General features: G+C 47.5%; 1 protein-coding gene across 1 annotated transcript in view; it reads left to right on the top strand.

Annotated features, from left to right (window-relative positions):
* The first annotated feature begins 14,274 nt into the window (after positions 1 to 14,274).
* The window catches only part of katnbl1 (katanin p80 subunit B-like 1), a 33,114-nt gene continuing 21,201 nt past the window's right edge, over positions 14,275 to 26,187 (top strand). The window contains exons 1-2 of the mRNA XM_041215294.1: positions 14,275 to 14,603; positions 22,456 to 22,592. Coding sequence (XP_041071228.1) covers positions 22,470 to 22,592 — 123 coding nt within the window. The 5' untranslated portion in view covers positions 14,275 to 14,603; positions 22,456 to 22,469. The remainder of the gene's footprint in view (positions 14,604 to 22,455; positions 22,593 to 26,187) is intronic.

The following is a 26,187-nucleotide window of genomic DNA, read 5'->3' as shown; positions in this document are numbered from 1 at the left end:
CCCCTCGCTGGCACTGGCATTGGAGCCAGCCTGCTGACCCTGCTGTCCTGTTGGTCTTGATGACCTTGGTGGGCATCCTCTGGCCTGTGGAGCCTGTGCTGGCCCCGCCTGGGAGGGAGCGGACAGTGCCAGGGCTGGCATCTCCCCAATCGTCACAGCCTCACCGGATGCTGCGTTCACTAGGAGAGGGGCAGAGGAGCTGCTGCCTCATCCAGAGCGCCCTGAGAGGAACCCATAGAGCCGACAGGCAGCTCCTGCTCCAACATGAGGTCACTTTGAACCTCCCTGCTCACGAGTGATGGATGGGCACCGAGCTGGGATACTGGGTGCCCAGACCATCTCCCACACTGGCACTGACCAGCTGAGGTCAATGCCGATGTGAGGGCTTGCTGGTCCGAGCGCATCTCCAGGAAGCCCTGATTGATCTCCTGTAGCAGCCTCTCCATGAGAGTCACCACTCTCTCCATGAAGGGGGCAGTGCACTCGTCCATGAGGCTCATTGCATTGCTCAAGCTCCGCATGGACTCCTCCATCACGGGCACCATGCCACGTATTCCCTCTTGTATCTCTGCCAGACACTCCAGCACACCCTGCTGGACTCCCAGCATCTGCTGCCTCAAGAACAACTCCAGAGGCCCATCATCAGCCATCAGACTGAGCGTGTTCCTGGTCCCCAGGAGTCCTCCAACTTCCAGCACCCTGGACACTCTCTGTCTCCGCCCGCACCTCAAGCGAGTGTGAAATGCCCTCACCGCTGTGCCCCGGGACACTAGCCGATGATCTAATTCCCACCGAGGTGCCAGTATCTGCGCTGGTGCCTGCCTGGCTGAGAGGGTGTGACGCTGGTGTGTTTATATCCTCTGTGTCCTCTGGGGTGAGCGGAGGTCCTTCAGGCTCCTGACCCCGATGGTCTCCTAGTGAGCCTGACAGGAAGAACAAGGACATGTGATTAGTTGAAGTAGTTACACGGTTACTGTGCGCGCCTGGCACCTCGTCTTTCCATTATCAATGGGGATTCCATGTTGGAGGCTCACATCAGTGGAATGGTTGCTATGACAGACATTCTGACCTCCGTGCGCTACAGTCTCACCTCCCAGTGGCACCCCAGCCTCACCGCAGCTGGCTGATCCAGGCACATGGCATCTCTCCAGCGCCAGGGCCTCCTGCTCGTATCTGCTCAAGATTAGGAGGTGGGGCTGCCCTTCCCCCAGTCCACAGCCTCTCAGCGTTATTGTGGGCTGACTTCTCCTGGAAGGAGAGAGGAGCATTGATTAGTCCACCCTGTACTCTGAGGTCTGGTGGGGGGTTGAGGGTGGGGGAGGGGGTTGAGGGTTGGTTTGGGGGTGGAGGGGGGGAGGGGGGGTGTGGGGTCAGGCTACTAACTGCTGTGCTAAGTGACCCAATCCAACACGGTACTCGCCCTTCCCGATCGCAGGATGTCATTAAACCGCTTGCGGCACTGCACCCACCTGCGTCTCACCACATCGTGGGAGCTGACCTGTGATGCCAATTCCTCCCAGGCATGTTTGGTTAGGTGGGGAGGGTCTCCTCCTCCCCTCCCTAATTGCCCTTGAGAAGGTCGTGATCTTGAACCGCTGCAGTCCATGTGGTGTAGGTACATCCATAGTGCTGTTAGGGAGGGAGTTCCAGGATTTTGACCCAGCGACAGCGAAGGAACGGCCGATATATTTCCAAGTCAGGATGGTGAGTGGTTTGGAGGGGAACTTCCAGGCGATGGTGTTCCCATCTATCTGCTGCCCTCGTCCTTCTAGATGGTGGCAATTGTGGGTTTGGGAGGTGCTATTTAAGAAGCCTTGGAGAGTTGCTGCAGTGCATCTTGTAGATGGTACACACTGCTACCAATATGCGTTAGTGGTGGAGAGAGTGATTGTTAGTGGATGGGGTGCCAATCAAGTGGGCTGCTTTGTCCTGGATGGTGTCAAGCTTCTTGAGTTGCACTCATCCAGGGGTGTGTGTGTGTGTGTGTGTGTGTGTGTGTGTGTGTGTGTGTGTGTGTGTGTGTGTGTGTGTGTGTGTGTGTGTGTGTGTGTGTGTGTGTGTGTGTGTGTGTGTGTGTGTGTGTGTGTATATGACAAATATTCTCATTTAACACAGCCTGTCACTTAACGGTTCAAAAAGAAAAAGCTTTCACATTATATTGTAAAAGAGACCTGTCAGTAAGAGGCAGCTTTTCAATCAGGATTTTGGTGCTATATCCTAGCACTTAAACTTTGTGGCTATGTTTATCACTTCATCAAATTGGCCCAGTGAAATTAGTGCTTTGTGATTTATTGACAACAATTAATTATCCTCCTTTCATATTCTGTGAATCTGAGTAAATTAGAGATGGAATACTTCTTTGTAAACCATGCATTCTGCCATTATGTCAAAGATCACTAAGGGTCACACTGTTTTTAACTCTTTCAGCATCGCTATAGGCCAGCCTTTCTATTCCCCCTCCCTGACTGTCCTGGAGAAGGAGGTGGGGAGGAGCTGCCTCCTTGAACTGCTGTAGCCCATGTGTTGTGGGTAAAGTGAAAATTGAAAAGAATCAGTGATAATGAGAGGCACGTGAGAAAAATCTGGTATTGTGTTCCAAATCTGCCAGACCTGCTGAGTTTTTCCAGGTAATTCTGTTTTTGTTTTGGATTTCCAGCATCCGCAGTTTTTTGTTTTTATCATTGGATTATCAGTTGTTTCTATATTTCTCAGGCAGTGTCTCACTCCTTCTCCTTGGCCTGTGCCGTTTGTGTGTGACTCATCACAGCAGCTGTCGCAATAAAGAATACTCTGGCTGGTGGGTCGCAACCTGTATGTTTGGAACAAACAGAATTCCAATCAGTTCACTCCAAAAGCTGCATTGTGGCCTAACCAAGCTGCACACAAATGTGGCTACGTGAATGTGCTCTGGCTTTGTAGTAATTGCAGGCGAAGGGGAGAAAAACAAATTGGGGGATCCAGGAACAGCTTTATCTTCTCAAAGACCAGTAGGCAGTGTTCACTCGACGCCTTTCGCAGTTGTGTCAACACCTAACTTCGCTGTTATGTGGATATCACTGTAGCGAGGTATACGAGACGAGAAAAGATAGCATTTCTGATTTTTGTTTTAAGTTTGGGGAAGAAACTGGACGTGGGTCTAACCGTGTGTCAAACAGCGTTACAGTCTTCCTATTTCAAAAGGCAGCATCTCCACTCCAGGCAAATAATGCCAAAACTATAAAGGTTGAGACAAATAGCTCAGGAAATCAGGCAGGATGCAGCAGCTCATCTGATACTAGCTGTTTTATGCCTATTCCCAGATTGGAAGTACCGCTGGTAGCATCAGGGACAGGAGAAATCTAATACAGTTTGGCTTGTCAGAGTAGAAAAATAGGCAGTAAAACTGTGAGAAGCAACCTGAGCTCTGCTAAACACTTCACCATAATGACACTCTGTAGGGAACCACAATTATAAACAGGCGTTTTAGCATTTTGGGGTGGATTGTATGAGGCACAAGTGCCTGTCAGCCCTCTGTCCCCACATAGCGATGCTGTACTCTCATTCCCACTGTGAGTTAAAGGCTATGGAGCAGCAGGTTATTTTTCTAACTAAGGATTTTGGGGATAGGAAGTTCCACCCATTGGGAATATTTTCTGGTTCTCCCCGCAGCAATGAAAACAGCTTTGGGATTGCTCAGGGTGACGGTCTGCAACTTTTCCATGGTCTCTTACTGCCACCTTGTGGCGCCCTGCTGTAATTGTTTTTTTTAAAAAAGGTGCTCCTCGCTTTAGGCAGGAAATTTGAAAGAAAGTGTTTCACCAGCTTAACCAACGGTTCAAAGGCTGCCAGCAATAATAAAGTGCTGCAGGTCTCTATGGCATGTGCCTCCGAGTCAGAAGGTTACGGGTTCAAGTCCCACTCCAGAGACTTGAGCATAAAGTCAAGGCTGACATTCCAACAGAGGGAGTGCTGCACTCTCAGAGGTGCTGTCTTTGGATGCGATGCACAACTGAGACCACATCAGGTATAAAAATCCCCATGGCGCCATTTTGAAGGAGAGCAGGGGAGTTCTCCCCTGATGTCCCGACCAGACCTCCATCCCTCAACCAACAACCAATCCAGATTATCTGGTCATTTAATTCATTGTGCGGGTGGAATCCCCTCCGGGTTCCTGCCCGCTCCAACCTGGTGATGGTTTTATGGTGGGGCCTCAGACGGGAAGCCCACCCTTGCCCCAATTAAGGCCCTCAAGTGGTCGCTCAAAGGCCTTTTCCTGCCCAGCCTCAATTTCTAGGCCGGCGAACTGATGGCAGCTCGGGGGGGGGGGGTGGGGTGGGAGTCTGGAAATAAACTGGGCTCGATCGCAAGCGGGAAGGGCAGGGTCAGGCACCTTCATCAGACTGGGGGCACGCCCTCCCCTTGGGCCCCAGTGACCTCCGACCCTTCCCACCCACCCCACCCCCTCACAACGCATTCCATACCCTCCCTGCCCTGGCGTCTTGCCACTTACCTGCCCTCTGTTTCCCGGGACTTAGTTCCCGGCAGCTCCCTGCGGTGCCTGGAGTCAATCCGATTGGCCGGCAGCCCCTCCAAGGCGAGCGAGAACAGAAGTTCCGCTTTACGCCAACCCAACACTCGTTCGAGCTTAACGTGGCCTGGGGGCTGCTGGGGGCAGTGGGGAACGTGCTCTCCGCACGGCGTGGGGCCGAGTCCCTTCCATCCCGAAAATTCAGGCCCACGTCTCATCAGGCCTGGTTTGCCCAGTTTATGTTGTAGGCCTGGTCCCTCAGCCTTCGACCGCTCAGAGTGGAAAATCAGAGGCACAGGAAGGAATTGTGGCTCGTCCGGTACTGAATGTTGGGCACATGGTCTGAGGACAAGGAGGCAGTGGAGGGGTCGAGAGAAGGGGGGTGGGGGGGGTGCGGGGGGGGGGTGCGGTTAAAGAGGTGCCATCAACATACTTGGCAAAGTTGACCCTACCTCTAGAGATGATGTCACCAGCGTATAGATGAGGATAGGGGGACTGAGAATATACCTCTGGGAGGATGTCAGAGGCAGAGGTGCAGTGTGGGAAGAGAATCCATTGCTGGAGGTGCCGTCTAGTAAGTGGAACTTAACCAAGTTTTCAAACCATCTTGGTCTGCTCTTTTGTCCCAGTAACATGACTGAGAGACACATGAGCTGTCCCTCCTGCTGCCAGATTTCAATGACTTCCTCACCATAGCAGGATGCACTGCTCCTCCATCCAGTGTTACTGACAGAGATCAAGAGCAACTTTCAACAGCTTAACTCCAAACAATGCGCTTTTAAACAGAGGTGGCCAGGCTCCCAAAGGAAACAATGTGCTTTTAGGCTGCTGTCAATATTTAAGGTCTGCAGGAATATTCAAAGTCCTCCCCTCTCATGGGCGCAATTGTGGGTTAGATGTGGCCAGTAAACACTCAACATATTTAACCTGAAGCCAAAAAAGACAGGCGGGTTCAGGGCCAGGATTTTACAGCCCCCTGCTGTGGTGTGTCTCCCCCCCGCCAGCGGATATGGCGAGCTATTTAAATCTCCATCCAGTTTGGCAGGATTGTAATATCCCACTGGGCGGGAGGGTCAGTGAAACCTTGGCCCAGGTCCAGGTGATTAGCGTGTGTTTCTGAAGTGTTCTGCCTGACTTGCCTTGGGGTTAAGGGAGAGAGAAAATTAGCCCCAGATTGTTATCCTTAACGTGGCCATATTTTAAGTAAGAAGATGCAGCAAGGTAATTTGTGTTTTAGATAGTATTCTTCCTGCTGTTTATTTGTTTTATTTTATGCATCCTTGTTAGCTTTCTCTATCCCTGTTTGACGCTTTGCGGAGAAATTCATTTTTGGCAGGCACACCATATGGATTGCGTTTTACAGTTCACTCAGGGAGTCCGAGTTGCTGTGGCAACACATGCTTTTACATACATGATGTAGCCTGGAGCTATGACTAGCGATGGTGGAGGCTCCAACATTCTTTCCATCACCTGGCTGACCAGCAATCTCTCCTGCTCTTACCGCTTGACATCGGCCTGTGTTGGAAAGGTTTGTGGGTTGATACTCACCCTGTTTGGTCATGTTCTGATGCACCTTCTTTGGCCATAGCGTACTGGAGTGGGACTTAACCTGGAACTCCTGGCTCAGAGGCAAGAATGCTACCCACTGTGCCACAAGACCTTTAATGAAAGGTCATTTGCACACAGCAAAATCCCAGAAACAGCGACGAGATAGGGACCAGATGATCTGTTCTTGTGATGTTGGTTGAGGGAAAGATATTGGTCAGCTCGGGAACTCCCCTTCTCTCCTAAGTAGTGACTGTGAGACCTTTAGCATCCAGCTGAGAGGACAAACAGGTCCTCGGTTTACTGTCTCATCCAAAGGATTGCAACTCTGACAGTTCTGCACCCCCTCACGTCAGCACTGATTTTGTGTTTAAGTCTCTGGAGTACGGCTTGAGCCCAAAATGTTATGGACAGGATTTTCTGTCCGTGGGGGGTTGGGGGGGGGGCGGGGTGGTGGTGTGTGTGTGTGTGTGTGTGTGTGTGTGTGTGTGTGCTTGATGCAGAGCCATATCCTGGTCCCAGCCTCACTCAGAGGAGGAAAGTAGATTCGACGCGATGTCAGTACCTGATTGGCTGAAGGGTGGTTTATTGGCAGCCAACTGGAAGTGGCAGGTACAGGAAGGAAGAGGGTCTACAGGAGTGTGGGCCTGATGTAAAGACATGACACCAGCTACAGCAGCTATCCTGTAAGTCAATGAAAGGCAGCAGTTAGCATGAAGACAGGCAGGGGCCTGGTACCTGTGGCTGTTGGCAATGTGCAAAATGAGAGGGTCTTGTTCCTGGAGACCACTCATCCAAACTTAGCAAAACTGGCTGGAGGTGGCAGAATACTTTTTTTATTAATTCACAGGATGTGGGCGTCGCTGGCTGGGTCAGCATTTATTGCCCATCCCTAATTGCCCTTGAGAAGGTGGTGGTGATCTGCCTTCTTGAACTGCTGCAGTCCATGTGGCGTAGGTACACCCACAGTGCTGTTAGGGAGGGAGTTCCAGGATTTTGATCCAGCGACAGTGAAGGAACAGCGATATATTTCCAAGTCAGGATGGTTAGTGTCTTGGAGGGGATCTTCCAGATGGTGGTGTTGCTATGTATCTGCTGCCCTTGTCCTACTAGCTGGTAGCGGTTGTGGGTTTGGAAGGTGCTGTCGAAGGATCCTGGGTGAGTTGCTGCAGGGGATCTTGTAGATGGTACACACTGCTGCTACTGTGCGTCAGTGGTCAGAGAGTGAATGTTTAAGGTGATGGATGGGGTGCCAATATGTAAACAACCACATTGTCATCCAAATGACTTGGGTACAGTGCTGCAAAAGGTTTCATGACTTTCTTGGTTCTGGCAAGATAAGTGCCACATGACCCAGGTGCCAACTCAACCAGCCACTGGCAGACACTCCTGCTGAGCACTGGTGGGTCATCGCAGACAATTAGATAGGGTGGCACTTAGCGATGAGCATGTCATGGGTGGGCAGGAAGAGGTGACGGAGACAGAGGTCACTGTGGGCAGTGCCCCTCAGAGGATGGAGGACAGACATAGCCCTGCTCAGCCGGGCACAGATGCAGGGCCTCAGGAATGACAGGAGAGGAGGCTCTACATTGCCCAGCCACAAGAAGTGTCCACCCACATGCCAGAGCTCCCTGTGGCAATGAGGGGTCAAGGGTTGAGAATGGAGGAGCACATTCAGCTCATCAGCATCGCCATAGCTCAGTGCTATGAGTACCTGAGCTCCTCTATTGAGATTACTGCCAACCTCATGAGGAGCCATTTGAGGCTGCACTTGGAGCGGATGCAGGAATCCTTTTGACACTCTGTAACATTGACCAGTCAGTGGCATTGATGGCATCAAGATGCAGAGAGTGGACGTCAGTTGTGCTCCAGCTTGTGATCACCTGCAGCCATCCAGAGAGCCACCCAAGGGCTAAGCCAATCATTGAAGAGGATGAGGATGCCATCGCTTACAGGGTGCCATTACCATCAGCCTTCTTGGACCCTCTGGCTGTGGACCCAGCAGAGCCCTGTGATGGTGGGTGCCAGTGCAATGACGCCAGTACAGGTACCTCTGGAGGAGCCCCCACTGGCACCTCCACCATGAGGAGATTGATCCTCCTCACTACTGGCCCCTATCTCCGAGTACCACAGTCCTGTGTTGGGTGTGTTGCTGGTGGTCAGCAGCACTCACACTGTTTACTGAACACCTCGCCTCCCCCCTCCCACTTTTATGGCCCCACAATCCCTGGAGGGTCACAGCTCTCTCCCTGACCCAGTGCACGGAGACCACTGGCTCTGCTAATTCTGTGCACCCCGTAGTCTCTGTGTGCCAATGGGTGAGTGCCCATCTCAGCCACTCCCCCCTTTTATGGGCCTACCTTGAATAACGTGGCCAGGACTGCTCCCTGACACCATTATCTACTTGGGCTGCTCCAGAGCTACGGTGTAACCCGTGCCTTCCACAAAAGTTGCAAACTGCCTCTTAACAAGTTCACAATAAGCTCATTAACAAGTTTAATTAGCCATTGCCCTTGATCTGGCGCATTGCAAGGTCCAGCCTCCCCCTTCCTCCTGAGCCAAATGTCTGACTTGTCAGAGCAGCATTGCCAAGAGGGCAGCAATGGCTGGTGGGTGTGACAATTCTGTGGCTGCCTGTCTCTGTTCCTACGCCCATATCGGGGCATAATCCCACCCTCTGATCAACAGCATTTAGGCATTTTTGTCATAAATTATTCAGCCTGCAACTTTAATCTTGGGCCTCAGGATGATGGGGAGCGTAACTCAGGGCGCCTGTGTTACGTGTTAGGACAACGAAGCTGGGATTTAAACCGGGCTCCTAAAAAGTGATTGATGTTAGTCTCCTGTGGAGGTGAAAGTTAATGCATGCGTCAACTGGATTTATTCAGGTCATTATAATACCCCCTAACAGGTTAGGTGACTCAGGCCAAGGGTCTGATCCAACCACAGCTGATTAGATGGGTCACTGAATGGGTTAATAGTCCAAATGGGTTGTTGAACCATATTTCTCTCCTCTGATTTCCATTGTTTGACTCTGATTTACTGATAAGCTTATTTAATTACTGCTATTTGTTGGTTATTTTCCTGCTGGTTTCGGAGCTGAGATTCCGAAACCAGACTTTTCACATCCATTCACAGCAGTTCGTCCAATCAAAGGTATTATTGTATTTATGTTTGAAATAAAGAAAGAGCTCGTGATTATATACAAGGCCTGTTTACAACTGCAGCACATCCCAACGCACTTTACGGCCAATTAAATACTTTTGGATTGAACACAGCAAAAGGCCCTGCAAACAGTAATGTGATAATGACCAGATCATCGGCTTTTAGTGATGAGTGTTGAGGGATAAATATTGGCCAGGATTTGGTGGCCGGAGGGGAGGCAGAGGGAGGGAGGGGGGAGGGGGGAGGGAGGGGGGAGGGAGGAGGAGGGAGGGGGAGGGGGGAGGGGGAAGGGGGAGGAGGGAGGGAAGGGAGGGGGAGGGGGAGGGGGAGGAGGGAGGGGTGTGGGAGGAGGAGGGAGGGGGAGGGAGGAGGAGGGAGGGAGGGAGGGGGAGGGGGGATGAGGGAGGGGAGGGGGAGGAGGGAGGGGGAGAGGGAGGGACGGGGAAGAGGGAGGGAGGGGGAGGACGGGGGAGGGAGGAGGAGAGAGGAAGGGAGGGGAGCTGGGAGGAGGAGGGAGGGGAGGGAGGAGGAGGGAGGGGGGAGGAGGGAGGAGAGGGGAGGAGGGAGGAGGACAGGGAGTAGGGAGGGGTAGAAGGAGGGAGGGGGAGAGGGAGGGAGGGAGGAGGGAGAATTCACCTACTCTTTTTTGAATGATATCATGAGATCTTTTACCTCTGCTGGAGAGGGAAGACAGGTACAAAGACTCCTCTGACAGCTAAGATAAAAGCAAAATACTGCGGATGCTGGAAATCTAGAACAAAAACAAAAAATATACCTGGAAAAACTCAGCAGCTCTGACATCATCTACGGAGAGGGACACAGTTGACGTTTCGAGTCTGGATGACCCCTCATCTTCTTCATCCTCTGATGAAGAGTCATTCAGACTCGAAACGTCAACTGTATCCCTCTCTGCAGATGCTGCCAGATCTGCTGAGTTTTTCCAGGTTTTTTTTGTTTTTTATCTCCTCTGACAGCTGCTAGCTTTTTGTAATGAATTTCCGGGATAGGCATAGATCAGTGGGTTTTGCCATTGTAGGTAGCCTGAATTAAATGCTGACAGTAATGTGTTTTTACTCCAGTGTGCACCGTAGGTACACCCACTGTGCTGTTAGGGAGGGAGTTCCAGGATTTTGACCCAGCGACAGTGAAGGAATGTTGATATAGTTCCACATCAGGGTGGTGTGTGACTTGGAGGGGAACTTTCATGTGGTGGTGTTCCCATCTATCTGCTGCCCTTGTCCTTCTAGATGATAGCAGTTGTGTGTTTGGAAGGTGCTGTCGGAGGAGCCTTGGTGAATTCTTGCAGTGCATCTCAAGACTCCGTCTTGGTCACTTTGGAGGATTACTGGTGCCTAACTCTGCTGCCAGAAATCACCCTCGCCACACTTCAATTTCAAAGGCAAATTCCTGCCAATAACACACTGATGTGTGGACTTGCCTTTATTACACCTGGAACATAATAATAGGAGGAAGCCATTCAGCCCCTCGAATCAGTTCCATCATTCAATTCGATCATGGTTGATCTGTATCTTAACTCCATCTATCCACCGTGATTCTCTCTTAATACTCTCACCTAACAAAAATCCATCGATCTCTCTTTGGAATTTTCATTATCCACCACCGCCCCCCAGCCTCAGAAGCTTTTTGGGGGGAGAGAGTTCCAGATTTTCACTCCCCTTTGTGTGAAGGGGTGTTTTCTGACATCTCTCCTGAGCACTTTCGCTCTGATTTTAAGGTGTGTTCTCCCTGTGTTCTCCATTCCCCTGCCAGAGGGGATAGCTTCTCTCTATCTACCCTTTAAGATCATTTAGTCATCTTAAAGGAGGTTTTGTGCTGCAGTGTCCTGACCTTCGACCCAAAAGCTCTGGATTCAAGTCCCACCCCAGGACTTTATGGCCAAGGAAGGTGTGTTCATAACATGTCCAAACAGGCTCTATCAACATGTAAATCCTTCCAACACACGCCAACGGCAGGCAGTAAGAGCGGGAGAGATTCCCGGTCAGCTGTGTGATGGAAGGAACTGTTGTAGTAGGGTCTGGTACGCAAAGAGTTAATATGGGGCAGAGTACAGTACCGCCCACAGTGATGTAAGGAGGCTCGTGACCCAGAGCCAGGGTCAGTCTAGAGATGGACAGAAATGAGTAAAGACCTGGACTGCAGCCAGCTCCATACCTGTACCCTCGACCGTAAAAATGGACGTCGTTCTGGGTTGCTGATAAAGACTTGCTGTCACATACTCAAGGCTATGAAGCCTACTTCATGGTGTCTGAAGTCAGATTCTTCTGGAGGCTCAACCATCACAATCCATAGCTCCAGGCTACAACGTGCATGTAAAAGTCTACGTTGCCACAGTAACTTGGACTCCCCGAGTGAGCTTTAACGCACCACCAATCATTTCAAGCACCTCAATTAGATCACCCCATTCACCTTCCATATTCAGAGAAATAGAAGCCAAGTCTATGAGGCCTGTCTTCATAATTTAACCCTTTCAACCCTGGTATCAATCTGGTGACTCCGTAATGTTAAAGAAGCAAAAGCACACAAGGAAACACTTTTTCAGGCAGTTACTGTAGGGGTCGGGAATGCTCTGCCTCAGAGTGTGGTGAAGGCAGATTCAATTGAAGCATTCAAAAGGGAATTAGGCTGTTATCTGAACAGGAGGAATGTGCAGTGTTACAGGGAGAAGATGGTTCTCCACAGCCTGTATGAGTTTACCTGAGGTGTGGTGTTGAGTTTTGGATGCATTGTTCTGGATGATGGCTCTGTACAATTATAAAATATTACCCACCTCTTCCTGTCACATTGAAATAAAGGCCAACATTCCATGAGTCTTTTTAAGTTTATTTTTGTACCTATTCACCAGCTTGATATAATTTCCTGCACTTGGTCCCCTATTTACAAGACACTCTGATCTATCTTTCCTAGAAATGGTTCCTCATACAAACTGAGAGAAACGTAAACTGGAGAGGAGAGAGTCGAACAACTGATCAGAGGGAGGGAGAGCAATGAAACAGCAGGACAGAAAGAGAAACACAAACTGGCAGAGAGCGATATAGACAGGGAAAAGAGGGAGGAGTACAAACTGGGGGTGGGGGGAGAAAGAGAGAGAGAGAGGTTAACAGAGAGGAAAATTGGAGAGGGAGGAAGAGCCAAACAAACAGAGAGAGAGAGAGACAGTGACAAAAAATGAAGGAGGGAGAGTTCCTGTCAGTCTGTGGCGTGCACTGTTATTTAATTTGTTTTGTTCCAGTGCTCAGGCAACTTTGGTTCTTCCTGAGGAATAAGCCCCAATTTCCTGATGGTGTGTCTCAGTGCTGGGGTACAGGAGTCAGTGATTTGAATTAGTTTTGGTTTTACTTATTATCTCTGACTTTAATTTTATGTCCCTGTGTTCTCCATTCCCCTGCCAAAGGGAAGAGTTTCTCTCTATCTACTCTTTAAGATCATCTAATCGTCGTAAAGGAGGTTTTGTGCTGCAGTGTCCCGACCTTTGACCCAGAAGCTCTGGGTTCAAGTCCCAGACTTTGCTGTACAAAGTTAGAAAAACTGGTCAACAGCTTCAGTTAGATGTTATTCTTTCCAATGATGCTTTTGTTGAAACAGTGATATTTACTTGGTGTTTCTCATTGCATTGATATTGTAGAATCAGAGAACTAGGTTTTAATGAAAACATCCTTAAATCTTTCTTTTTAATGTGCTTTTAATGTCCTTTCATTTACAAATTACATTATCCATCACAGTGTAAAAAAGGGAAATATTTTGTTTGGGGCTTGGTGGTCCTGAGACATTCACTGAAGGTGCATGCAACAGTATTTGCAAATGCAGTCAAATGTCACATGATCAAATGTCACATGACAAAATCTCCAGGAATGTATCAAATCAGAGTTGGCAGCCCTATTGTTAGCTCCAAAATGGATGACCTCTGACCTTTCCACACTGAACTCAATCCTCCACTGTTTGGTCTACTCCATCAAGTTTTCCCTTTCCAATGTTCTGCACCTCCCCCCCCCCCCCACGCCCCACGCCCCATCACCACCCCATCTGCAATACTTGCTGTGCCATATCTAACTTGATGTCATATGTTTAGAATTGGCTTCCAAGAGGATGTGCCAATATACCCCGCAAATATTTATAAAGACTCACAAGTAAATAATATGTCACATCTCAGAAATATACCATTTAGAGTAAATAACTTTCAAATAGAATGCCAACAGCCACATTTCACACAGCAAGCTCCCACAAGCAGTTACATGGGCTGGCGTCCTTCGAGTTGGGGGGGGGGGCGGGGGGGAGGGCAGGGTGGTGGATGCTGTCCAGGTGAACAACCCTGGAGCTCCTGTCTTCCAGTCGGCTCCCAAAGCGACCTGCCCCATACTTTAAGGGATTGCCCCTCATTTTGACTGGCTGCTCCCTGCTACCCCCAAGAGACGCCTTTTCTCCCTTATTTCGGGGATACTGACCCTTGGGGTCGCTAGGATGAGTTTGAGCGATTTGACCAGGACCTGCTCGTGAGTGAGTGGGCGAGGAGAGTAACGGATAAGTTGTCATTTTTTGTTAATTTTAATTACCCCCCACCCCATTATGATGTTTCCAAGATGCCCCCTCTCCCCAACCCCTCTCATGTGGAAACCACCCCCCCCACAACCTCCCCATCACATGACCTGTACCCCTCTCCCCCAGGCTGCATGGTCCAAGTGTCCTTCATTTTATTTCCTAAGAGTTAAGGTCACCCTGCGCCATATGGAATTTTATAACATCAGTTTGCACCAATAACTTAAAAAAAATAAAGCAACAATTAGATGGTGTTGCAGGCGCTGCTGAGCCAAAAGTAAGAGCTGCAATGAGGTTTATGTGTATCATGTGTATCTGGTCCCAGAGTTAAGGCTTGGCTGAATGTTGTGATCTGAACAGCAGAACAAATCCTATCAGGAACTGGGGACACTTGCACCGGCCTGAGTCCTCCGGCTGGGAGGACCGAGCCATCCCGGCGTGCCGCGGGCCCCAAGCGGGCTGAGTCCTCCGGCTGGGAGGACCGAGCCTTCCCGGCGTGCCGCGGGCCCCAAGGCGGGGTTGGGTCCTCCGGCTGGGAGGAACCAACCATCCCGCCGTGCCGCGGGCCCCAAGGCGGAGTTGGGTCCTCCGGCTGGGAGGACCCGGGCCATCCCGGCGTGCCGCGAGCCAATGCGGGTTGAGTCCGCCGGCTGGGAGGACCGAGCCTTCCCGGCGTGCCGCGGGCCCGCTTTGAATGGCGCAGCTTCATGTGTGGAGAGTGGCGGCCGGTCGGGCCCGTTAGCGGCTGATAGAGGCGAGGGGAAGCGGGGAGGAGGAGGAGGAGGGACTGATTCTATGCGCTCGCAATCCCACTGAAATGCTGTAAAATGTTCAGGTAAGTGACTTCCCTCCCGGAGGCTTCGCACTTGTGTAGTTTCTGCAGGGCAGGGAGATTGGGATTAACAGGAGGGGGAGGGGAGGGGGAGGGTAATTCCTTATTTTTAATCTCAATGTATTTGTTGAACGTTTATAAACCCCTTGCGTCGGCCAACGTTCTTGGGATCAGTGTGAAATAACTTGTCATTACCGGCTAAGACCCAAAGCATAACCGTTTATGTATTTTTTGTAAGGTTGATATTATAATAAAGCCTGAAAATGTCCCATTTTAAAATGTGGGAACTCATTCAACTATTATCTCAATTATCCCCAAAGAGCTGCCAGGTCTCAATAAGAAATTCGTTTGGGTCCATTTTGTTTGCCTGGCTGGGAGTGGCACTAAGGGAAGTCTGTTTAAAAAGGGTAAGGTTATCAAATACCATTTTGTGAAATTGGTGGCTGGCATAGGTCATCTGCTGTTTGACAACTGTTGTTTTCTTTGTAGCTGCTGGGAATACAGAATGCGCATTTAGAGTGTTTGTTACAACCTGTGAGTGGCTTTGCAAGCTAACATTTTAAAAAACCTATTTCTAAAACAAACCCGTTCACAATTTTTGAAACTGGCATTGTGTCGTAAGTGTGAATTAGTCACCGTTATTGCCCTGGAGTCCTTTATTATTATTTTTTTTTGAGGACTTGAGTTTTTCCTTTCATTCACGCTGAATAATGTGGATGAACGTAACTGAGTGGTGAAAGGTAAAGGCAGTGGTGGTTGTGTGGGTAAGGTCTTCCACACTACTTCAGGTTTCTGAAGCAGTTTCACTGTTGTTCACTAGCTTTTGGATACATTGGAAGAAGGTGAAGTCGAATAGGATTTCTAAATGCTTTTACTTGTTTAGTGGAGAAGTATGTGCACATAACTGGTAACAAATCACTGCGCTTCAGGTGGGTGGTACCATTGGAACTAGGGCAGGAAATCTACTAAATTGATGACACCAAACAGATTAACTGGCCATTAATCTCATTGAAGTTTGTGGAATATCCCTGCAGAGCAACTGTGTGTTTGCCTGCTGAAGTGTCTCATTGTTTGAGCTGTTTTGACTTAATGTGCTACATGTATAAGTTATTAAATTTCCCCTATAACTGGGACATTTGTAATTCGAGGAAGGTATCATTCCCAAACCCCAGAGTGATGTGACTGGGCTACAATTGAACAATGATACTCAATTTTTGATATATGGATGTAATTTGTCAATTGTGTACTTAATAAAATTAACATTGCAACTAGATCTTTCATCCTTGCATCGGCTGTCAGGTTGAAGCAGAGAGAATCGCTGGTAGGGGTCGTCTCTTAACACCTGATTCTGATGTGCTTGAATCAGCTGAGGATTTGGCTCAAAGAGTTCCACCAAAGCCTTTCACAGTAATGTGAAAACAGCACATGTAAATCGCTGAACTTCAGTTCTGTCTTAAAATGTGGTCTGATTCCATTGAATGTAGTACTCTTGTAACATGCTCCTACATAGTTACAGACTGCTTGGTGTATTTGATGGTTAAAGAACACCTGATTGTTTATGACATTAACTTTGGTCTCTTTTCAATGTAGAGTTGTCACTTTTTCCTGTATTGTGTTTGTGACCCTTTCCTAACCTCTGCCATGTCCAAATCGCTATACTAACTCAAGGATAATTGAAACACAAACTAAAGCAAAATACTGCGGATGATGGAAATCTGAAACAAAAACAGAATATGCTGGAAAAACTCAGGTCTGGCAGTATCTGGTCACATGGCTGCTGAGTTTTTCCAGCATTTTCTGTTTTGTTGTACTTAATACTGCACCAGTATTGTTTCAGATTTCCATCATCTGCAGTATTTTGCTTTTATCTTATTGCAGTATTAAGTATCCAGTTCTAATTTGACCATCATAGAACTGTATTCAGCGAGCAGGTCTGTCTTTTGACTTTGTGATGGTGCTAACCTTGTCTGACAGGGGAAGAAGTAGGCTTCAGAGATCCTTACCTAAATACCATGAGGAAGATAAAAATAATTCTCTTTTCCACTTTAACTAAAACATTTCTAGTGTGTTGTGTGCCACTTCTGTTCTCTCTCTCCCCCCCCTTTGGTGAGGTACTTGGCTTTTATTCAGTACTTTTGCAAGATATACAGTTGCTAGAGAAAAAGCAAAAAATTGCAGATGCTGGGCATCTGGGATAGGTACTGCAAATGCTGCGAGGACTCAGCAGATTGGTAGCATCTACGAGAAAACAGAGCTTATGGCCTACCGGACAGCTGAAGGCATGGCCGCCCAGTGGAGGAGCAATTAAAATCAGAGTTGCTCAAGAGGCCAGAACCAGATGAGCATAGATATCGCGGAGGATTGTGGGGCTGGACAAGATGACGGAGGTGGGGTGGAGCGAGGCCACGGAGGCATTTGAAACCAAGGATGAAAGGTTTAGAATTGAGGCATTGATTGACCAGGAGCTGATTTCAGCCAGCACGCATAGGGTTGGTGGATGAACGGAATTTGTTCCGAGTAAGGACACTGGAAGCTGAGTTTTGGATGATCTCGGTTTTGTGAAGGGTAGAAAGTAGGAGACCAGCCAGGAGAGTGTTGGTATAGTCAAATCTGGAAATACAAAAGCACGGATGAGGGTTTCAACAGCAGATGAGCTAAAATGGGTGGAGTTAGGCGATGTTACGGAGATGGAAATGGGTGGTCTTAGCCATGGCACAGATATGCAGTCGGAATCTCATCTCAGGATCAGGTAGCACTGATGTTGTGACCTGTCCGGTTCCGCGCCTCATGTTTGTGAGGGAGAGGGATTGAATGGGTAGCTGGGAATGGAGTTTGTAGCAGGGATTGTAAACAATGGCTTCAAGTTTCCTGACATTGAAATTGAGGAAATTCCTGCTGGTTGTCAGACAAATAACCTAATAATTTGGTGCCAGTAGAGGCATTCGAGGCCTTAGAACACATGGAAACTGACGCTGTTTTCAGGTGATGTTGTGGAGGGGGGCAGCATGTAGGTGAGAAGCAGGAGGGGAACAAGGATTGATCCTCAGTAGACACCAGAGGTAACTACAAAAGTAGGAAGAGAAACCGTTGCAAGCGGTACTCCGGCTATGATTAGAAATAGAAATGGGGAGGGAAACAAAGATGAAATGAGGAGAAAAAGATTCACACGGGGGGAAAAAATCAAAATTTTTCATTTTCTAAATTCACAAATTAACTAAATGAATGAAGCTTAACACTTGTAATAGTTAATTTTCAGTGTCAGGGAGAGTTTTCCTGTTTGTAATTAATAATTATCAGGCTATTTAAATGCACTTAAGCTGCAATGGACATGGCTTAACTTTCTGCGTTGAGATTTATTTTGTATCTCCTCAGATACAATAACTTCATGCCATTCAATTCAGTGCATTGGAATGATGAGTCAGATATCAAAAAGCTATTGTCATGAAGCTTTATGGAGCATTGCGATTTGGAGGGCAGCTTTTGGACATTTGAGTTAACGGTGCATTTGCCCCATGGCTTTACTATTTGTACATAAAGAGCAGCAAGCATTTTTTTGACAGAAAAATCTGGGTCATTGTCACATGTTCGTTCTTCCCCCCTTTAGTTCTCTTTCTGCTTTCTTCTGTTTATTTGGGTCTGCAGAGCACACATGTAGCTGAACTCCAGAATATGTGATCTCGGATTTCAGTGACACCTTGCAGTTGTCCTAGGTCTAGCAGGCAGTTATTTTTTCCCTTTTCCTGCACGACAGCTGTTCTTTGAGGGTGTGAATATCCATATAATTAGAATTAGTGAAGCACAATCTTTAAGGCTGATATAGCAGCTTCGAATTTCTCCATGGTTTTTTTTTTCTCAGCCATTTTCTTTCCACTGAAAGTATTTGTCTGGCCTCTTGTCCACGTGTCCAGTATTCAGATGTGAGAAGGTTATTGGAAGAATTCACAGTTCCAAAATTGACAAGGAATTGTGCTTTTACTATATATTTCTCATGTGCAGTGTTAAAGCATTCCTTTTGTCTTAGCAGCTGAAAGACAGCTGGAACTTCACCAATGGCCTTCCCTCCATCATACGATCAGAGGTGGGGAGGTTTGCTGATGAATGTGTAGTGTTCAGTGCCGATTGCAATTCCTCATGATAAAGCTGTCCATTTCCACATGCAGCAAGACCCAAACAACATCCAGTCTTGACCTGATAACATTTGCACCACAGAAGTGCCAGGCAATGATCACCTCTCAGAAGAGAGTCTGGCCACCTTCCCTTGACATTCAATTACCATCACCATCATCAAATTCTCCCCCCATCAACATTCTGGGTTTGGGGAGGAGGGTTGGGGCACCATTAACTGGAAACCTAAGCCCCACACATACTGTGGTTACAAGAGCAGATCAGTACCTGGCAAATGATTCACCCATCTCCCCAACGTTTTTGCACCACCTGCAAGGCAAGAATCAACATTGAGGTGGAGTTCTCTCCACTCGCCTGAACGAGTGCAGGTTCAAGTCAAGGAACCAATGCTTTTTAAGACAAAGCAGCCAGATTGGTTGCCATTGCATCCGCCACCTTAAGCATTCACTTCCTGCACCACCAGCACAACATGGCTGCAGTATGTACCATCTACAAGATGTGCTGCAGCAAATTGCCTGGGCTTTTTCAGTAGCACCTTCCAAACCTGTGGCCACTACACCACCACCTCCAAGTCACGCACCATCTTTCAACAAGGCTGGACCAAAATCCTGAAACTCCCTACCTCCTAACAGCACTGTGGGAGTACCTTCACTGCCTGGGCTGCTGCAGTGCTTGAACACAACTCACCAGCTTTTCAAGGACAATTGGAGAAGGACAATTAATCCTTGCATTCGCATTGACTTCTATATCCTGTGAGTGATTAAAATAAGCTTGCCTCAAAACTATTTTAAAATATTTTCATATGTATGCATCTTAGTTAAGACAACCATTTTACAATGAGTGAATATTTAAGTTTTTGAAAAATGTATTTTGGGATTCGCGCTCTCCCCCCCACCCTGTGTTTTGGGTATTGAGTCCCCACCACAAATTGAGTCAGTGGTTTTAATCTTGCTCTGTAGTTAGGATCTATGCGAATTGTTTCAATTATTGAGACACCGGTTTGAAGTAACTGAGGTGTCACTTGCACCTAAAAATACAAGGATTAACTTTAAATTGTTGGGAGGAATATGTGGTACAGTATTAATTTCCCCTTTCCAAATGGAGTACCATCAGAGTTCCCATGCAGGTCATGCACAAGTTTGAGTTACTGGGCAGTACAATTGAAAGGGCCGCAAACTGCCAAATAAAAATCAGAGGACACAGTGCTTGGCTTGCCTAAAATTGCTTGTTTTAGGCAAGATTTTAGGAGAACTATTCATACAAGTTTAACCTTTCCTGATACGGCGCTTTCCAACATATCGATGAGTATAGCAAACTGTTGTCCTGTGGTTCCTGTGACTAAACATTGAAAGAAGGAAGTGCAAAATCATAAGCAGAAAATACAATGCCCAGTTATATGATGAGCTCTGGATACATGTCATCAACAAATAAAAGGATGTGGAAGAGCATCAGTAGTTTCTGAAATGACATCAGTATTTTCCAAAAAAAAGTAGATTTATTAAAAAGGAAACCCCAAGCGATTCTGTTCAATTTGAGGCCTTGTGTCCAACATGTTTAATTGAGGAGTAACTGCTTATTCATAGATCTTAAGATTAGGTGCATATTTGATTAAATTCATTGGTGTTTGATATTATAAACCTGCATGCTGTTGCCTATGTGTGTTCGGGGACTCTGGAGAATGGAACAGATGTGAACATGAACTTGAAATGATGCCTGAGTTGGAAGCTGGATTGGTTTGGGGTGGGGTCGGTTTCATGTTACCTTGTTAATTGCAATGAATACAGCGACTGGGACAGGCCTGTATGGATCTGAAAGAAAGACAAACTTGCATTTATATAGCACTTTTCACAGCCGCTGATTGGCTCAAAAGTGCTTTACAGCCAATTAATTATTTTTTGATGTGTAGTTACTGTGGTAATGGAGGGGAAGAATTTTCTGGCCAGCAAGCAGGGGCGGGGCCCACTCACCGACGTGTAAAATGACGTGTGGTGACATCGGGCAGGCGTCCCAACGTCACCGCGCATCATTTAGATTGCCGAGTTGGCTGCGTGCCCGCCAGACTGTCAAAGGCCTATTAAGGCCATTTAAATAGTAATTAATTCAATTAGCTGAGCTGTCCGTTCGACCTCAAGGTTGGCAGGCAGATGAAGAGCCCAGGCAGCCTTCGCATTTTTCATGAAACCTCACCCATGGGCGAGCTGAGGTTTCATGAAGTGTCTTAAAATTCAATAAAAATTTTTAAAATAGTTCTTTCACATGTCTTAGCTCATGGGGCCTTAATTCGCCCGCCCACGTAAAATGACGGCGCATCCCCGATCAAGTCCACACCCGTCCCCACATGACCCCTGCAACAGGGGGGAAATTCAGCCCGAGTAAACACAACAGCTAATTTGCACTCAGCAAACTCCCACAACAGCAATGTGACAATGACCAGATAATCTGTTTTTGTGATTTGATTGAGGGATAAATATTGGCCAGGGCATTAGGGAGAACTCCCCTGCTCTTCTTCAATATAGTGCTACAGGTTCGTCCAATTCCACCTGAGCAGGCAGATGGTGCCTTGGTTTAATGTCTCAACCAAAAAATGGCACTTCGGACAGAGCAGTGCTCCCTCAGCACTGCCTTGGAGTGCCAGTTTAGACTTTTGTACTCAAGCCCTGGAGTGCGACTTGAAACCATGACAATGTGACTCGGAGTGCTTCCAAGTGAGCCACGGCTGACACTGGGAGCAGTGAAGTATGTGACCTGGAAATAGCAAAGTTCAGGTTATGTGCTGAGTAGAAATTTGAGAAACTGAGTCTGGAATGTTTTTTAATGAAAGGAATTTTATATGATGTGTTTGGCTTAAGTATCACCAGAGCCCCCAATTTATCCCTGTGAATGTCTATGCATCCATTTCTTAAGCACCTCAAGGCTAGAATTACAAATGTTTTCCTTCCTGCAAATCCCTGGCTCCATGCTTCACAAGTTAGAACGTATTGAAATGTAATGTCCCATCTACTTTCCTGTGCACAGTCCTGCACCACCTCCATTGTCTGCTTACCTGATTGAACAGGGCCCAGTGAATCGCTTTTAAGATCCTAATATTTGTGTTCAGATCCTTCCATTGTCTTGCCCCATCACACTTTGATCATTTCCTCGAGCAGTATGTGCCTTCTGCCTCTAACGTTGAATTACTGCATTTTCTATTTACTTCCTCGGTCATTGGTGGTTTTTCCTGCAGCCGCTGTAGTCTGCCCGTCAGATATCCCTTCCAGTGTTCCCTTTGCTGTGCTTTCAAAAACCTCCTTCGAAACTCCATTTTGACTGCCTTCCTCTTCTCACCTGCTTGGAATCCCAACATTATTCTTGCCCCCTCTGCAGCGTTCAGGCAACTTTCTTATGTTATAGAAATGTAAGTGAAATTCTGTTTATGGTTCTGAAACAAACAGGGGCTCCTTTTACATTTTATTATGCATTGTACGGAAACTGGAGTTTTCAGATAAAAGGCTGTTCGTTTAGAATTATTGGTAACAGGTCCGATAGCCAGGGAGACTCCCAACTCAAAGCAGTTTAGTGTCTGTGGTAAAAAGCAGAGTATCTCAGAATCTGGGTCCAAGCTGAAGAGGATGGGGCAAGGACAATTGATTAGGGCAAACCACGCAGGCCAAGTGGGTTGGCATCTAACTTATCTTGTTGAAGATTAATAAAAAGAGTCAATAGTAATTATTTTCATTTGTTTCTAATCTAGGATTGCAAGTGATTATGGCATCTAGACATCAAGATGTCAGGCAAGGTGTATTGTTATTTGGTGTGGAGGATGAATGCTTCGAAAAAAGGCAACTTGGTAAAAGGATGCATCCTGATTGCAATGAGACTATGAAAAAGGTGAGCCAGAAATATTTGTTGTTTCATTCTGCAATGTGTATAATTGTCTCATCTCATTAAGTACGATTTTTATTCACTGAAATCACTGTAGTTTGTATTGAAGACATGTGCCTTTGTGCAAGTGCATTAGAAAGCATTTCCTTTCCCAGCCTTGTCCTGTATCCCAAACTAGTTTTCTCAATAGTTATCCTTCTGTTTTCAATAATATAATGTTTTCTGTTCCCTCCTTATTTTATTTTCAGACTTTTGCCTTTTTTTGTTTTGGGTCCTGTCATAGATTCCAGAAAACAGGGAAACTACACCAATGTTTCTGGAGCTTCAGATCTTGTACCAGTCACTTTGCCATTGTTCAAAAGTGACCCTATGGTGATTGACCCTTCCTATCAGAGATTCCTGGTCTCCAGGAAATGCACCTCATTTTGCCAATCCACAGTATGTATAGATTGTAATCTGTTGTAGCATCTCTCTCAAGTCCTTTGCCTTTAGCACTGCCACATTTCTGTCAAAAGCCTGAAGTGTGACCCTGAGCTTCTGGTCACCTGTCTGTCTGTGTGTGTGTATATTTTATATATATATATATATATATATATATATATATATAGGCCATATAATTATGGTGGTGTAATTAGCCGCCCACCTCCCCATCCTTATTGTGTCAATTATGTGCATTTCTGCATTGCTTTAGCATCTAAACAAATGTGCTAATTAAGAAAGGATGGCAGGGCACTCAAGGTACAGCTCTAGTGGGGGTGGGGTGGAAAGCCTAGAAACACCTTTGTGGGGCAGATAGAAATTGTTAAGCAGCTTCGTAATGCTGCATACAGCAAGTAAAAGTATAAAAACTGTTGTAATCAAATCTCCCCTGGATTTTAACTACTACAGAATCCTCATTGCAAATAAGAAAAATGAAAAACTATCCCTTGATGAAATTCTTTTGGCGGATGTTCTCTTTCTCGTTGACTTTAGACTTGAGATGAGCGAGTTTCCCATTTCAAGGCCAGACTTGCACTCCTGACCTGCTGTTTTTCTCTCTCCCTCTTCCCTGCCAAGGGAAGGCTACTCGTCTGACATCTTTCCCATTGAGTTAAAAGCAAAAAATTGCGGATGCCCGAAATCCAAAGCAAAAATAAAAATACCTGGAAAAACTCAGCAGGTTCTGTTAAATAGTCATACGGACCCGAAACGTTAACTGTGTTCCTCTCCGCAGATGCTGCCAGACCTGCTGAGTTTTTCTAGGTATTTTTATTTTTGCTTCCCATCGAGTGGTTTGCCAACAAGCCTGTCAATAACACCAGCCACCTCCTTCTCCCCACACCCTGGATTGCAGCTTCAAAGGAAAGGCTTCTAAACAGACTGAGCTTTGGGACAAAAACAGAATTACCTGGAAAAACTCAGCAGGTCAGGCAGCATCGGCGGAGAAGAAAAGAGTTGACGTTTCGTGTCCTCATGACCCTTCCACAGAACTGATTGAATGTTGGAAGAGGGGTGAAATATATGCTGGTTTAAGGTGGGGGGTGGGGGAGAAAGAGAAGTGGGGTGGGGGTGGTGTAGTTGTACGGACAAGGAAGCAGTGATAGGAGCAGATAATCAAAAGATGTCACAGACAAAGGAACAAAGAAGTGTTGAAGGTGGTGCTATTATCTAAACAAATGTGCTAATTAAGAATGGATGGTAGGGCACTCAAGGTACAGCTCTAGTGGGGGTGGGGTGGAAAGATTAGCCCGGCATACAAGATTTAAAGATAATGGAAATAGGTGGGAAAAGAAAAATCTATATAAATTATTGGAAAAAAACAAAAGGAAGGGGGAAGAAATGGAAAGGGGGTGGGGATGGAGGAGGGAGTTCAAGATCTAAAGTTGTTGAATTCAATATTCAGTCCGGAAGGCTGTAAAGTGCCTAGTCGGAAGATGAGGTGTGCTGTTCCTCCAGTTTGCGTTGGGCTTCACTGGAACAATGCAGCAAGCCAAGGACAGACATGTGGGCAAGAGAGCAGGGTGGAGTGTTAAAATAGCAAGCGACGGGGAGGTTTGGGTCTTTCTTGCAGACAGACCGCAGGTGTTCTGCAAAGCGATCGCCCAGTTTACATTTGGTCTCTCCAATGTAGAGGAGACCACATTGAGAGCAACGAATGCAGTAGACTAAGTTGGGGGAAATGCAAGTGAAATGCTGCTTCACTTGAAAGGAGTGTTTGGGCCCTTGGACAGTGAGGAGAGAGGAAGTGAAGGGGCAGGTGTTGCATCTTTTGCGTGGGCAAGGGGAGGTGCCATAGGTAGGGGTTGAGGTGTAGGGGGTGATGGAGGTGTGGACCAGGGTGCCCCGGAGGGAACGATCCCTACGGAATGCCATCAGGGGGGGTGAAGGGAAGATGTGTTTGGTGGTGGCATCATGCTGGAGTTGGTGGAAATGACGGAGGATGATCCTTTGAATGCGGAGGCTGGTGGGGTGATAAGTGAGGACAAGGGGGACCCTATCATGTTTCTGGGAGGGAGGAGTAGGCGTGAGGGCGGATGCGCCGGAGATAGGCTGGACACGGTTGAGGGCCCTGTCAACGACCGTGGGTGGAAAAACTCGGTTAAGGAAGAAGGAGGACATGTCAGAGGAACTGTTTTTGAAGGTAGCATCATCAGGACAGATGCGACAGAGGCGAAGGAACTGAGAGAATGGGATGGAGTCCTTACAGGAAGCAGGGTGTGAGGACCTGTAGTCAAGGTAGCTGTGGGAGTCGGTAGGCTTGTAATGGATATTAGTGGACAGTTTATCGCCAGAAATTGAGACAGAGAAGTCAAGGAAGGGAAGGGAAGTGTCAGAGATGGACCATGTGAAAATGATGGAGGGCTGGAGATTGGAAGCAAAATTAATAAATTTTTCCAAGTCCTGACGAGAGCACGAAGCAGCACCGAAGTAATCATCGATGTACCGGAGAAAGAGTTGTGGAAGGAGGCCGGAGTAGGACTGGAACAAGGAATGTTCCACATACCCCATAAAGAGACAGGCATAGCTGGGGCCCATGTGGGTACCCATAGCCACACCTTTTATTTGGAGGAAGTGAGAGGAGTTAAAGGAGAAATTGTTCAGTGTGAGGACAAGTTCAGCCAGACAGAGGAGAGTAGTGGTGGATGGGGATTGTTTGGGCCTCTGTTCGAGGAAGAAGCTAAGGGCCCTCAGACCATCCTGGTGGGGGATGGAGATGTAGAGGGATTGGACGTCCATGGTGAAGAGGAAGCAGTTGGGGCCAGGGAACTGGAAATAGTTGATGTGACGTAAGGTGTCAGAGGAATCACGGATATAGGTGGGAAGGGACTGGACAAAGGGAGAGAGAAGGGTGTCAAGATAACGAGAAATGAGTTCCGTGAGGCAGGAACAGGCTGACACGATCGATCTCCCGGGACAGTTCTGTTTGTGGATTTTGGGTAGGAGATAGAAGCGGTCCGTCCGAGGTTGGGCGACTATCAGGTTGGAAGCTGTAGGAGGAAGATCTCCAGAGGAGATGAGGTCAGTGACAGTCCTGGAAACAATGGCTTGATGTTCAATGGTGGGGTCATGGTCCAGGGCGAGGTAGGAGGAAGTGTCTGCGAGTTGACGCTCAGCCTCTGCG

The sequence above is a fragment of the Carcharodon carcharias genome, chromosome 20 (assembly GCF_017639515.1).
Source record: "Carcharodon carcharias isolate sCarCar2 chromosome 20, sCarCar2.pri, whole genome shotgun sequence".
Classification (NCBI taxonomy): domain Eukaryota; kingdom Metazoa; phylum Chordata; class Chondrichthyes; order Lamniformes; family Lamnidae; genus Carcharodon; species Carcharodon carcharias.
The sequence above is the reverse complement of the archived record's forward strand: the minus strand, read 5'-3'. Positions and strand labels throughout refer to the sequence as shown.